At 51.3% G+C, this 15260-nt stretch overlaps 1 protein-coding gene across 3 annotated transcripts in view; it reads right to left on the minus strand.

Annotated features, from left to right (window-relative positions):
• Positions 1 to 12801, minus strand: part of LOXHD1 (lipoxygenase homology PLAT domains 1) — a 147119-nt gene extending 134318 nt beyond the window's left edge. For 2 of the 3 annotated variants that reach the window (XM_040984720.1, XM_040984719.1), the window contains exons 1-2: positions 12629 to 12801; positions 4847 to 4961 (exon numbers count right to left, since the gene is read on the minus strand). In XM_040984720.1, the coding sequence (XP_040840654.1) occupies positions 4847 to 4961; positions 12629 to 12758 (245 nt within the window). In that variant the 5' untranslated portion in view covers positions 12759 to 12801. The remainder of the gene's footprint in view (positions 1 to 4846; positions 4962 to 12628) is intronic. The other variant, XM_040984721.1, reaches the window with a different exon arrangement.
• Between the last annotated feature and the right edge of the window lie 2459 nt (positions 12802 to 15260).

Here is a 15260-nt window from a genome sequence, read left to right on the forward strand (position 1 = left end):
GACACACATTTCCAAGCATTTGCTGAAATGCGATGCAGGTTTCTCAAGCTGCATCTTCTCTACTGCAGGAAATCCCAGCACCAAGAAATTGAAGTTTCTACTACACCCATTGACTAAGAATGCCTCGTTCTTTGCTGGGCCAGTTTTCAGAAGCCTAGAGGATTGCCTACTGACTTACCAGAAGTTGGGGTGCAGAAACTGACCCCCCCCCCAATGTCCTCAGCCTTAGAGTGCTCTGCAGTCAAAGAACAAGGTAAAGGGGTGACAAGAAACAAGGGGTGGTGGTAAATGGAGCTCAATGCAGGACGAGCGTTCTGCATAGTCATGGTACCACATGGGAGCACTTCCAGAGTCACAGAAAGACATACAGTCACTTCTGGGGGTACAGGACAGGGAGACAGGCAAGAAATTTTCACCGTGTTCACAGATGGAGATGGAACTCTTCTTGGAAGACTGAAGGCTCTCCTGACCCAGCTCTTCCTGGAAGAGAGAGAAGACTATCCAGGCCCAGGGGTCATGCTTGGAAGGGGTAAGAGATGGGGAAGGGAGCCAGAGACAGGAGGGGCTAGGATAATCCCAGCCAAGGATCTTAGAGGTCAGATTCTGCACTTCTACTTCTGATGAGTCAGCAGGTGATCTGTGTTTCAGCAGAGGACAGGGAGCCCCTGGATAAAGGGCCTAGTAAAAACTCAGGCATTTCCTGCAATGGTTAAGATGGAGCTCAATATGCCAGCATCCCCTAGCCAAGTGCCCAGGGCTCTGGTGAAATGCCAACATCCCCTAGCCAAGTGTCCAGGGCTCTGGTGAAATGCCAACATCCCATAGCCAAGTGGCCAGGGTTCTGGTGATATGCCAACATTCCATGGCAAAATGCCCTGGGTTTTGGTCCTTGCTTCACTTCTGATTCTCATTTCCTGTTAGTGCAGACCCTGGGAGGCAGAAGGTGATAACTCAACTGCTCAGGTCCTTGCCACTTCCAGAGAAGACTAGGATGGAGTATGGGCTCCTGACTTCTGCCTGACCCAGCCTGGCTACTGTAGGCACTTACAGGGAAGGGAGGGAGTTACCCAGCAGAGGAAAGATCTATGCCCCCCTCTCTCTTTTCCTCCCTGCCTTTTGAATAAATTTTAAAACATTCGTATTTTCCAAAACCAAAGAAACTCAAACTTTTGCATGTTTCCTTCTGAGAAACTGGGGCCTCACCTGGCTGCCGGTGGATCTTCAAGCAACAGCTGCTGCAGTGTGGGGCTACCCACTTAGGAGGGCCTTTTCAGGCTACACAGGGCATTTTAGCAGCCAACAGGCAGAGCCGTTGTGCTAAAATGCTAGGCATCATCCCACACTCTCAGATGGTAAATTTTCAACAGTAGAACCACGTTCCATAAGATACATGAGACCCCATTCTTTTGCCATAGCTGAATGTGTGGCCCCTATGTCAGGGATGGCCCTGGAGAGCAGTAGGGAAGAGAGAAGCATCCATGGGACTACCACTACCACGGCTCTTATCTGGAGTGGCTGGGAGGAGGTCCCCAGATCTGTTGCATTCTTTGCTGTCCAGGCAGTCCTTGTGGACCAAAGGATGTTTAGACCCTGGACTGCAAGGCAAGTGACATACTACCATCAGAGACCAGTAGCTGCCTTGGGCAGATACTCTTTTGTCCTGGAGGAACAATCTAGAAAAATAATTTGGGAGTGGAAGGCAGGGTCCTGGAGCAAGGGAAGAAAAAGACAGAAGAATGAGTGTGATTGAGGGGTGAGGGAGAGAAGGTGAAGATAGCAGAGTAGGGGATGGGGTGAGAGACAAGGCCAGAGGCTATGGAGAGGAACTCTGGGGAAATTCTAAGGCAGATAGGGGAAGGAATTTAAGGCTCAGTGGCCCAGGAGTGGGTTTGAAGTCATTCCTGTTGCTGTGATGTATAGTCTCCCCAGTGCTTAGAATTGTCAGTCAGGTTCGTTACATCAAAAACTATTTTGTGTGAGTGCATGTCTCTGTGTTAGGAAGAGGTGCCCAGTTCCTGTTGGTGCAGTGGGCATGGGTGTGGACTGTGAGAGGAACACACTATAGCAGACAGAGACTTGAGGTGTGGGGAGCCCAGGGGCAGGAAGAAGAGGACAGTGGCCTGAGCTGACTGCATTTCTGTGTCATTAAGCAAAGTGACCTCAGCTGCCACCTGCACCTAGGTTGCATGACAACCTGGGATTCCTGAGACGGCAGCACTTCCCCTAGCCCAGGCCTAGGCTTTCCATCTTGATTTGAAAGAGACCTGAATGGCAGGAATCATACCTACACAATTCTCTGTAGGTTTCTCTCCAGTTTACTGCAGCCAGACCCTGGATACCTTCTTTCCCACAGTCAAAACAGTCCTAGCAGCCACTGTCAGCCCAAGAGGAAAGCCTCTTGGGATCAGCTTTCCTGCAAGACCTCCAGGTGTGGCCTCTGCAGGCTTTCCCACTTCCTCTTCACCACCCCCAGCACTGTCCTGCACTCCTAGCCCAGGAGCCACAGCTGCCCCATACCCTTTATACTTAGCTCCTCTAGTCTGTGTGACCTGGGTCTCCTCACCGTTGCAGATCCAGCTTAAGTGTCCTCTCCTTAACAGTCTCTCCAGTCACCTGATACCCACAACATTGACTCAGTTCTGAGTCTTTCCAGAGAGCCAGAATGGGTGCTGGGAATGCAAACACCCGTTCCCTTGGTCTTCAGCTTGGTCTTCACCCCTCCTGGCTTCTACAGAGTCACCAAACTGAGGACTCCAAACTGAGGCCACGTCTCAGTGGGGAATCCTCCAGACTGGTCATATTGGGGTCAGGTCCAGCCCTGTTCTGCCAGTTGAAAAGTGACACAGACACAGGGAGAGACACCTGCCAGCAGCCTCCAGGGAATGGAGTGCTGATGCCTAACCTCGGAGCTGGCCTGACAATGCAGGCTGCCAGCTCCTCAAGTCTTAGATCTGTCAACTGGGTCATGGCCTTTCCCTGTCCACCAAGAGGAGAGGCTGGATCTGTTGCCAAGGATAGGGAATCAGCAACACATCTGAGTAACAACACAGTGCCAAAAGTAGACCCTGTGTTAAGTGTGAAAGGCTAGAGGGAGGCTTCTGAAGGTATAGGATGCACCAAAGGAAGAAGACCAGTGAGAACTGAATGAGAAGATGGTTCTTTCTGTTTAAAAATGATAGGCTTGTGGTGGGCACTATGGCGCAGCGATTTGAGCTACCAATTTGGATACATCAGAGTACCTGGTTCAAATCCCAGATTCCCTGTTCCTGATCCAGCTCCATGCTAACCCTGGATGATGGCTCAAATACTTGGAAGCCTATTGCCCCTGTGAGAAAGAAACCCTTTGGTAGTTCCTGGCTCCTGGTTTCAGAGAAGTACAGCCCTGGCTTTTGTGAGCAATTGGAAAGTGGTTCAGTAGCTGAAAGATCTGTCTATTACCTATTGATTTCTCCATTGCTCTACCTTTCAAATAAATAAAAGCTAAGCTAAACTTTAAAAGGACAGGCTGAGGAGTCTAGAGCCCAGGGGTAGTGGTTTTTCCCTCCTGCAGCATACTGTAGGGACAGTGCATGGCAAAAAAGGATGAGGGTTTCATGTATCCCCTTTACCGTGCCCACATCACTGGTGGGAAAAACTTCCATGAGCAAGTCATATGCGAGGTAAGCAGTACAGAAGACAGGTACCCTGTTCTGCAGAAATGGATAAAACAGGACATTACACCTGCCTCAGCATTGCAGCTCTGTGATCACTCCACATTCGGGGTGAAACTGGGGCTGTTGGCCTGACAGCCTCTGGCACACAGGGTCCAGGGTTCTCCTGGACTGGGGACCTCACCCCTGGGAACTGTCAGCATGTAAACCACAGTAGTCCCCCCTGGAATCCCTGGAGGTCTTCAGAGGAGTTTTCTATGGCCTACTTCCCAAGGCCACAGGAGGAAAATGCGTGCACCAAGGACATGGGTCAAGGGTCAGCTTTACCATCAGAAGTCCCCTGACCCTGAGCTCCTTGCATCTCCTCTCTAGGTCTCGGCCTTCCCCACAAATGGACTGGAATCAATCAATGGCTTTAAATCGTTCTTGCCTCCTGACTCAAACAGGATCTGACTCAGAAACTCAGCCGCTAGGACATCTATAAGTGGGCTGAGTTAGGGGAAGCAAAGAAGGGGGCAAGATGAGACCAGCATCAACTGACTGATCCAATTCTCACCCAAACAAATTGGAAACCAATGGGTCAAACCATCGTAATTGCCTCCAAACACCCTTGATGCTAAGTCTGCCAGAGCAATTTCAGGTTTTGCTGTGTATGCTCCTCTGTGGGTCTCCAAGGGTGTGCTCTGAGGGAGAAAATTTCAGAGAAGTCTGTGCTGTCAGTGCACATAAACAGCCACAGACACACGCACACACAAGCCCTGATTTCCTGGAGTCTCAGTGCATAGTGTCCTTAAAGCCTCCCGCACAGGACCTCCTCTGCATCTCCGCTGATGGTCTGCAAGGACACAAAGGCCTTGATGCAAACAGATTTGACCAAAGTGATGGAGAGCTAAGAGGTAAGGCTGGACTCAGATTCCTTGGGATTCCTTCGTCCTGAATGTGTATCCCCACATCCTGGGACCAATCATTGCAATTCCTGGGAATCCTGAGATTCAGATGTTGCGTCATAGTGTGCAAACCCAAGAGAGTTCAGGAAGGTTGGCAGAAGGGCACTGAGAAATCCCTTGCTCCCCAAGGGTATATTGGAAACAGTCTTATGTCACTTCCTCCCACAGCAGTAGCTGCTCCTGGGTTCCAGAGCTTGATCAACTCAGACTGATGGCCCAGGGCCCCACCAAGGCCCACTCACTACTCACTTGCTGGTGAGATGGAGCTTGGGAGAGAGTCCGTGTTCTCCAAATATTGTGATGAAGACATTGGCATCCGTCCCTGCACCGCGGACGTCCCCTGTTGCTGTGACCACCTCATACACTGGAGGGGCATGGGAGAAAACATAGGCAGCAGATTCAGAAGGAAGGCTGGACTCTGAAGTGGAGCTGAAGAAACCAGAGCACCTTCCCAGTCTTGCTGCACCTGCAAGACCTTGAGTCAGGATCAGATCCAGCCCAACTCCTCTGGGACCAACTCTTCTGGCTTAACACCAGACCTTCCTTTCGCAGATGGAGGACCCAAGGGCAGGGGGACACACCAGCTCACGTTCTGCATGATAGCAACACTGGAAATCATCTCAAGGCTTCCAGATGTTCACGCTGCAATCTTTGCAGTACAGCATGCTAATGTGTGGCTCTCAACTTCCTCTCCACCTTCCCAACAGTGCACCTGTCTCCAGCCTTCATGTCCCAGAGTTTCTCTATCATTGCTTACCCTGGGCTTGGGCAGGAGCACTGAAGCCTGCTCCATTGGCTGTTGACACTTTCAGTGCTGAGGCATCAGGAACATTAAATGGAAACCTGACCACATGCAGCCCACATGCTGGGGAGACAAAGCGACAATTCATCCATGGCACCCACTCCAGCCAGAAAAGTAAACAGGAGGCATTAGCAACACCAAAAGGCTTGCAGAAGTGTGGCAAGGGCTGAAGGTATGTGCCCAGTATTACAGCGCACAACCAGCCCAGGGAGGGTTCACGACCTGCCAAGACCATGGATGAGCCACCATCACATGTCCATTGTTGCTACTGCTCCTGTCCCCAAAATAAAAGCTTTGTCCCCAGCTTTCGTTAGCAGGGTTCATCCCAAATCAATGTCTGATTTGGGGATCTGCAGACATATGTCTACAGGAATGGAGGCTGAGCCAAACAAAATCCGTGTGAGGAAGAGGGATCTACAACATGGGGTGCCAGCAAAATGTGGACAGGGTGTTTGAAATGTTAAGGGCATGGAAAAGAGGTCCCACATGCCCTGGAACTGTGTGTGTGAAGACCCACGGTTCATCATTTCAGGGGAAACAACATCAAGTGAGTACCTACTATGCATCTGCCCCAAGCAAAGGACTTTATACACATGGATTTCTCTGGACTATTGAGGCAAACCCAAAATAATTTTAATATCTGTCTTTTCAAGTCTGATTGCCAACTAGTTCCTGCATGTATTTAGGCTTAGTTGATTGGGAGGACTTTTTCTTCTTACTCTGTTTTTTTTTTTATCTAACTGGCCTAATAATTACACATGTTTATGGGAATATGGTGGGGCTTTTCAGTACAAGCAAACAACATGATGATCAGATCGGGGTAATTGGCATATCCATTGCTTCAAACATTTCTCATTTTTTGTGTGTTGGGAACACTTGTATCCTCTTCACTGGTGCTTTAGAAATACACAATGAAATGTTGTCAGCTGTGGTCACCTGACTGCTGTGAAGCCTCAGAAGTTAATCCTAGGGGCACAGTCAAGGACAAATCAGTTCATTCAGAATTCACTCCACACAAAGGGTGGTCACAACTGTGAGTGGTAAAGTTGGATTGAGGTAGGGAGTTAATCAGGAACTTGAACACTTTTGAGTTTGTATCATGTGCTGGATGCCAAGGTGAGTGTTTTTACAGGTGTCACTGACACTACAGCATGCCGTGAGCCCACAGGGCTGGCGGAGAGCACTGGACTTCAGTGCCTCAGAGGTCTGAACACAGCCCTTGCTCCTCCATCCAGGAGTAAGGAGTCCCTGCCAGACACTGAACCCTCTTTAACAAGTGAACAATAACACCTGGTTAGTAGTATTATGCAGCCACTCTGGGGATCAAAGCAGGTGTTTGTAAAGCTTCTGGAGCATTGAAAATACTCCATAAATAACAGCCTTTAAAAAAGTGCTGTTTGGGGGCAGGTTGTGGCACAGGAAGCTAAGCGGCCACCTACAATGCAGGTATCCTGAATCATAACACTGGTTCAAGCTCTGGTTGCTCCAGGTCTGATCCAGCTCTTTGCCAATGCACCTGGGAAAGCAAGACAGAGTGGCTCAAGCATGTTGTCCCTCTCTTGCATGTAGGAAACCCAAATGGATCTCCAGCTCCTGGTTTCAGCCTAGCCCAAGCCCTGGTCTCTGCAGCCTTTTGGGAAGTGAATCAGCACATTGATTGAACCTCATTAATTCATTCTTTCTTTTCCCTCTCCCTCTATCATTCTCCCCGTTCAAATAAATGAATAAACCTTTATTTTAAAAAGAGTTATTTATGTAGAAAACTGCAGCTCTGGGAGGTAGCAGCTTGTTCCTCTAGCAACCAGGATGCCACCTCAGCCAACAGGCACATAACCAGAATCCCCACCCAGAACACCTGAACATCTAATGTGGCTTATCTGGTCCTGTGATGTGTTAGAAGCATCAGCATTTCAGGGTGAGTGGACCTCTGGGTGTGCCTGATTCTGGTGAGGTTCCTGCTGGGACATCCAGAGGTAGAGACAGGAGGCAATACATTTGCACAACTCCCACTCCCCTGTGAACAACCAAAGCTTTATTCTGTGTGGTCTATGCCACAGGAGAATCTGCTCTACAGACAGCCCTTGGAGCCTTCCTCTAGCTCTGCTGAGCACAGCTGTGAGACCTGAGGCGTGGCCCAATGGCTTTGCACAAACACAGAGGCATTTCCAAAGCAAATGTCCACAGCAGAATGACTAGCCTGGAGAATTTTCCAGAACCTTGCATTAGAAAATACAGAGAGGCTTACTAGGGATGCTTGATTTGCAGGGGAAAGAATCTGGAATCTAGGACAGTGATTAGAAAATGACCTCAACTGCTGATTCTGATACATGACCACTTGTTCAACAGGATACTAGCAAGAAAACAACTGATAAATCGGACTTAATTAAGAGCCAAGAGGTGACAATTACAGATACATTAGGCTTCATTAAAATGAAGACCATCAGAACACTGAAGAGACCATTGAGTAGGAGCCAAAACTTCTTAGAAGATAACAGAGGATTCACACAGCTCATTGGGAAAAAAGGATGCCACAGCTTTCCAATTTTTTTCAAAGATAAGCATATACTTCATGTAAAACCTGAAAATACCACTTTTAGGTACTAACCCGTGAGAAATCAAGACAATGCCTCTAAAAACATCAAGAAACACACTGCGTGTAGTGACTATATTCCTAATAGGCCCAAACTAGAAATAGTTAAATGTCCAGTCACGGGGGCACGTATAAACAAAAGGAAGCACATCGTTACCCTGAAATATTGCTCAGCAATAAAACCCCTGACCTACTGACACCTTCACTTCAGACGGACCTCACAGCCAGTCATAAGCCCCTGCAAGCTCCATAATGCCATGTTTAGAAAATTCTAGAACATAAACAAAACTCATCACCTACAGCAGAATGGAGGAGAGCAGCTGCCTACAGTTGGGAGTAGCAAACCTGCCAGGCAAGCGATACAGGGTCACTTGAGGAAGATGCGGATGCTCGTCATGGAATGTGAGTGCCCCAGCATCCAGACTCCTCTGACACTCAGCTCAATAGATATATTTTGTTGTCAGCGAATTCTAGCTCCACAAAGCTGAAACGTGAACAGAAGAGTTAAACAGACATCTCACCATGGAGGACATCCAAACGGCCGATAAACATAGGCAAATGCACCTGCACCATCATTCATTACAGATATGAACACGACAATGACAGTAAGATGCCAGAACAGCTGAAATCAAGAAGACCGAGTATCATCAGTCATTGGCGAGATGGAACACTGTCATTCTCATCCATGATGGAGCCTTTAAACTGAAACATGAACTAACAGCTAAATAGATGCACATCCAGTAACTCTTCTTCCAATTGTGAATCCAAAAAGAAGGCTCACAGGTGTCCATCAAAGCTGTGTACCAGATTTGGCAGCAGCTTTCCTCACAATAGCAGAGGACCTGGAAACAGCCCCCCAGTGTCAATCTACAATAGAGCAATTAAATAAACAGTGATGTGTTAATAGCAAACAATACCCAACAAAAAAGAACAAAGTGCATGATGTGTCACATCATGGACCAATCTCCAGGCTACAATATTTAGTGATAGAGAAGTGACATAGGTAGCAGTGTGTGCACTGTATAATTCCATCTGTGAAGTTCGAGACCAGGAAACACCTCTTCCTCTGGGGAGGACTGTGAAGGAGCCCCCAACGGGCTGTGAACACTCCTGGTCCTCATCTGGAACGGCGGCTACTCAGCCACGGACACAGAGCAGCTCACCACTCAGCACCAATATTTCATTTAAAACATCTCAATTAGTGGTCTACATACTGATAAGCAGAGCTGCCTTCCAAACAGCTTGTAGAAGACACAAAACTGTGTCAGGGAAGAGGAGGGACCCTGAGAGTCCCCTGGTGTCAGTAGAGCAGCTGATCCAGATGTCATTACCTGGAAAGATGAAGAACTGGGTGTGTGAGTGAATGAATGAGTGAAGAGGACATGTATTAAACTGACCAGGATTTGAGTCCCAAGTCTATCACTACTGTCTATATGATTTCAACTAAATCTTCATGTCTTCGTCTCTAAAGCTGGAGTCATTTCTTCTGTGAGGGACTGTGGCAAGGAACAAATCAAAGAAAACAGTGTTTCCAGTCTGCATACTTCTCACTTTCACATTTCTACCTCTAGGGATCTCACAAACTTCCACAGCTGCATAAAAGGCTGTGCATTCTGCCAGTGGCACCCACTGCCATTGGCCATCATGTCACTACCACCACTGGCGTCGTCATCACCATCAACACGAATCCTGCCATCACCACTAACAATATCCGTTAGGAGACTGCCTTGGAAAACCGGACCCCCGGAAATACTGGGTGGCCCCTGCTGGGAGGCAAGAAAGGAGGACTGCCCCGGGCCAGAAGCCTATGTGGGCTGCGTCTGAGTGTTCTTCAGCTCTCAAGTTATGGCATGGAGTATCATCTGTCCTTCACCGGTGTTGTCTTCTACAGGAAGTCAGACCCACATGCCAGGCTCTGTCTCAGACCCTCTGGCCACTGGAGAGCTGAAGCATGACCAGAGGTGGCTTGAGCCCCAAAGACAGAACACCCGGGCCTCTCTCCTTGCCCTTCTTCCTCCTTGTCCAGCACGCCCCTGCCCAAAAATCCCTCCCAGGGCTCAAAGGGAGCGTGGGCTCTGTTGCTTGTTCTAGAACTGAGCGGTGACAATTACAGTGCAGCAGTGACTGCTCCGGTCATCAGCCGTGGGGTCAACCTGTGCTGTGTAGCCAACAACAGAGTCAGGACCTTCTTTACCATCATTGAGCTTGTGCTAGATTCAAACCCCAACTCTGCTATTCATTAGCTGTGTGGTCTTGGGCCAATGGCTTAACCTCTCTGTGCCTTGGGTCTTCACCTGGAAAAAGGAGATGATTGTAATCTAACCGATCTTTCTGAGCCACCAGGAGGACACAGCTGGTGAGCATGAATAAAATGCTGCCACCGGGCCTCTCAGCACATCATGGACAGCACAGGGAGGTGGGATGGGGGCTTGCCTGGGGAGCAATATTTCTGGCTCTTATTATTGAATCCTGATCATTTTATGCAACAAGTATCTTATACATCTTAACACCTGTGAAATGGGACAAATCTCATGCACCTTGAGTGTGCTCGGGGAAGCCAAGGATACATACTCATTTGTTGTTTGTTTGTTTCTATTTACTTATTTATTTATTTTAGTGGAAAAGCTAAAAGATACAAAGGAGGTTGGAGGAAACCCTTATGGCCTCAAGAATAGAAGTGGACTGGGTGCCAGCTGTGAGAGGTTTTAGCTTGTTCTTAGCTGGGGGATTGCTGCAGAGGTAAGAGTGCCTGCCAGGGATGCCTCCAGAGATGCCCAGTAAGTCCCTCCCACCCCTCATGAGATGGGCAGAGTTCAGAGCAGAACTGCTGGGAGGCAGTGGCCATATTTCTCATCCTCCCCTTATTCTAGACCCCCTCTCTCCCTTACTACCCACACCACCACCCCAGGAGATGCTCAGGATATGGAACAGGGCAAGGGCCTTCCCCTGGGTTATAGCCTTCAGGGCCCTGCAACTAACATTCAGGTGCGTGCTAAGGGCTGAGTGACAGGGACCAAGGACAGATACAACAGGGCCTGCCACCTGGGGAGTATGATTCAGCTGAAGGCCAACTCCTCCAGACTGCATGCAACAACGGAATAAGAATTGACTGTGATGATGGGCTGGTGCAATGGCTCATCCAGCTAATCCTCCACCTCTAAGTGCCAGCATCCCAAATGGACACCAGTTCATGTCCCAGCTGCTTCAGCTCCCATGCAGCTGCCTGCTTGTGGCCTGGTAAAGCAGAGAGGATGGTCCAAGGCCTTGGGACCCTGCACCCATGGGGGAGACCCAAAGGAAGCTCCTAGTTTTTGGCTTCAGAGTGGCTCAGCCCCAGGCATTGTGGCCACTTGGGGAGTGAGCCACTGTGGAGACAGCGCAGAGAATGTAACTGCCTCCAGGGTCCAGGCTAGTAGCACCAACAGTAAAGCAAGCCTACTACTATGAGGTGACGGGGCGGGGGGGGGGGGCGGAGTGGGGGCCTTGGCATTGTGGTGTAGTGGATTAAGCCATTGCTTGTGAGCTGGCATCCCATAGAGATGCCAGTACAGACCCTTGCCACTGTTTACCATTCAACTCTCTGCTGCTAGCCCAGCGTGCTTGGGCCCCTACAACCCATTAGGGAGACCCTGAGGAAACCCTGGGCTCCTGGTTCAGCCTCATCCCTCCCTGGGTGTCACAATCACTTGGGGAGAAAACCAGCCAGTGGTCGGTCTCTCTCTCTCTCACTCCCTCTCTCCCTCTCTTCCTCCCCCTCTCTCCCCCTCTCTTTCCCTCTCTCCCTCTCCTTCTCCCCCTCCCTCTCTCTCTCCCCCTCCCTCGCCTCTCTCCCCCTCTCTCTCCCCTTCTCTCTCCCCCTCTTTTTCCTCCTCTCTCCCTCTCTCCTTCTCCCTCTTTCCCTCTCCCTCTTTCTATCTCCCTGCTGTCTCTACCTCTCTCCTTCTCTCTGTCTCCCACTCTTTCTCTCTCACTTTCTGCCTTTTAAACCAATCAATAAACCAACCTTACAGCAAAGCTGCAAGTCCACATTCACAAACAAGTCTCAAGAAACTGGGAATCTCAGCAGACTAGAATTGGTTCTCGGCCATCATCCAGTCCCTTGCAGGTTGCTGCACCAGAAGGTGGAACAATTCAAAGCAGCCCTTACCCCTCCTAGAGCAAAAGGAGGCCGAATAGGCAAGGCCCTAGGGTCCAGAGCACTGATTGTCCTCCACAGATGGGCTGGGCATCTCCTAGAATAAGCCCCAGGCCCCCTCTCAATTGGTCACGGTACCCAACAGCCTCTACCCACTGCTGAGCACAAGGCGAAGGCTCAGATCCCTCCTGGGGTCAGCCCTGCTGGGTACGCTGTACACAACAAACAGGACACACCATGGCGACCCAGCTGAAACATGGCTCTCGCGGCATTTAGGAAATGGAAAATATGAAGCACCATGGTTTTAGAACCTCCTGTCCAGCCCAGACCCTGCGCCCAAGGGCAGGCCCTCTCATCTCTCAGTGCCAAAGGGACCCTGCATACGCCCCACCCTGCTCACAGCCACAAGGGTCAGCCATGACAAGGGGCTGGGGCCCGAGCGGTGAAGGACACACCTGGCAGCCCCAGCTGCACCCCCCAGCCGCCCCCGGGGTCTGGGCGCACCCCTGGCCTTGTAGTACTCGTGCTCCAGCTCCTCGGCGTCATCCTCCGAGGCGTAGTGCAGCAGCTCCTCCTCATACAGAGCCAGGAAGTCGATGTCTTTCTTCCTCTTCTTCTTCTTCTGGGGCATCATGGTGCCGGTGGCTCCTGTCCAGCTCTTGCAGCCTCCCTGTGTCAAGCTCCTTATTCCTCACTCCCTGGCCTGCACCTTCCGCCCTTCCTGGGGTCCCTGCCCCAAAGCACTGCCGTCTTCTTTTTCCTGGCTGCTTTGTCTCCGGCGTTTCTGGTGCTGGCCCCTCCTCCCTCCTGCACCTGCCGTGGAGCGCTCCTTGGGCCCTATCACTTATTCATGGGCACAGGGCAAGGGGTAAGGGCAGACTGTCTTCTTTTCTCCTGCCCTGCTCAGCCATTTTCCCCTCTCCTCCTGACTTGGAAACTCGGGATCCATCAAGCGGTCGGCACCCATGAACAACCTGGCCTCCCAGGGCCATCTGGGACCCCTGGAGCATACCACCGGGTAGGTGGGGCCTCCTGTCAAGGAGCAGCCCTGCCCCCAGCCTCACAGCCCCCGGGGGACCTGGAGTTAGCCACACAGTGCATGCACTGGGACTCACAGGCCTGGGTTTCTCTCCATTATTCATGATTCTGATCGCCTTACGCAGTAGGCAGGATTCTCACTGCTATCTCTCTCTCTCACTCTCTTTCCCTCCCCCTCTCCCTCTCCAGGACCCTAGAGAAAGTCCTCAGGTGGCCATGGGAAATGCTTGGGTAGAGGGACAGAATTCACCAGTGTCTATCAAAACAGTGAGCCTCAGTTTACCCACATTGCTTTCTGCACTTTCCAGTGCAACAGTGGAAGCCCTCAGCCCCTGCCCCAGCCTTCAGCCCCACTTGCCCTTACCTGCAAGACTCAGGGAAGCAGAGAAGCAGCCTGAGCTGCTCCCAGCCCCAGGCAGCCAGCCAGAGAGGAGCACTCCCCAGCCCTGGAACCCTGACCTCCTCCTTCCTCATTATAAGGTTTGTATGTAAATCCTGAAATGGTAGAAAATCCCACTTCCCTCCTTGATTCCCCTTCCTCTGTCTTTCCAACATGAGGCTTTGTGCAGAACTGAGCCAGACATTACACCCCCTGGCTGGATGGCCTGGGTCCAGGCCTGTTTGCCCATCCAGAAAAGGGGCATATAGACCCCCTCATGGGTACAGTGCCCAGGAAGTGGAGGCCTCTGAGACATGCGTGGAGCCTAAGAACCACACCCCCTTCTCCACCCTCTCCCAGCCCCAATGTCAGGACTCCTGCATGGCCTGAGGAGTCACTTCCCGGCTAACTCCAGACACTGGAATCCCCCAAGAGGGCTGCTTTGTAGGGGCAAGGAGAGGTCTTAGGTTGTGAGGACAGAGCTGCTTATCAAAGAGACCCAGCTGGTGGTCCCAGCCTCCCGCCACAGGAGGCTGGGATAAAGCAGCCACAGGTGAGGCCACCTCTCACCTGCTGACACCCTGCAGCCCACAGGCATCCTACCCGAGCCTCAGAAGGCAGACGGTTTACCACGTGCTGCTGAGGCAGCCACATGGACTAATTCCTCCCGAGCATCCTGCTTTCCTGTGCCAGGCATGGGAGACCTTGCACCTGCACTTACTCCAGAAGCATGCCCTCATCTCACGACTGTGTAAGGACCAGCAGCTGGGCCCCTGCCCTTCCTGGCCCAGGCCCACGCAGCCTTGCACTCACAGCAGAGCTTCTGCCCCTGGAGCTGTGCCACCTGTGAGCTCCATCCCCAGTCACTGTGACATCCCAGGACCCACCACACACCCGGCTTCAGTGAGCAAAGCTGGTGAAGCACGCACAAACAAGCTGCAAGCAGAGCTATGAAGTAGCTGTGAAAACAAGGCCTGGAGCCCAGAAGGAAAATGGTATGGGCAGCATACACTGGCAGGTGATTGTTCCAAAATGCAGGCTGCCTGTCCACACTCGGCCTGCAGAAGTTGCTATGGCAGGGGTCCTTGAGAGCTGCCTTCACAGATGTGCAAGGTGGTACCACTTCCCCGTGACACTCCAGCAGCTCCCATGGTGGTGGAACAGTTGGCTGTTTCTCTGGCCGACAGGTGCACGGGCCACACAGCCAAGGGTCCAGGCGACGCTCAGGTTCCAGGCTCTGTTGCACCACCCAGATCAGCAGGAGGGTCTCTGCTCCTAGATCGTCTGCTCAGAAGTCTCAGTTGGAGACCAGGGAGGATACAACAGCCTCTGCTGGCCAGAGGCAGAATCCAGAGAGGAAGGCGGAACCTGGCCACCGGCTGCACCCTGGGATCCCAGCCTCCGGACCCCTCCCACCACTCTCTGTTAAGCCACTACCCTTCGGAGTGGCTATTGGTTTAGGTCAGGGTTCCCAATCACTCAGAGAATCCAGCTCTCGCTAGAAGAGCCCTGGTCGTCTACACACAGTCCCTTCCGCTCCCAGGGGATCTGACTTCCAGGGTGCAGGAGCAGGCTGCTCACAGAGCTGGGTGAGGTCAGCCGTGCAGCCGTTTCTGCGCTCCTCACCTAAGCCTGGCCAGCTGGGTTCCCTCTCGGATCTGTGAAACGATCCAGAAACCTCCGCCAGGGGGAGACATCCTGACCCCAGTCCTCCTCACC

Source organism: Ochotona curzoniae, unplaced genomic scaffold (genome assembly GCF_017591425.1).
Source record: "Ochotona curzoniae isolate NIBS_2020 unplaced genomic scaffold, NIBS_Ocur_1.0 contig_43, whole genome shotgun sequence".
In the NCBI taxonomy this organism is placed as follows: Eukaryota; Metazoa; Chordata; class Mammalia; order Lagomorpha; family Ochotonidae; genus Ochotona; species Ochotona curzoniae.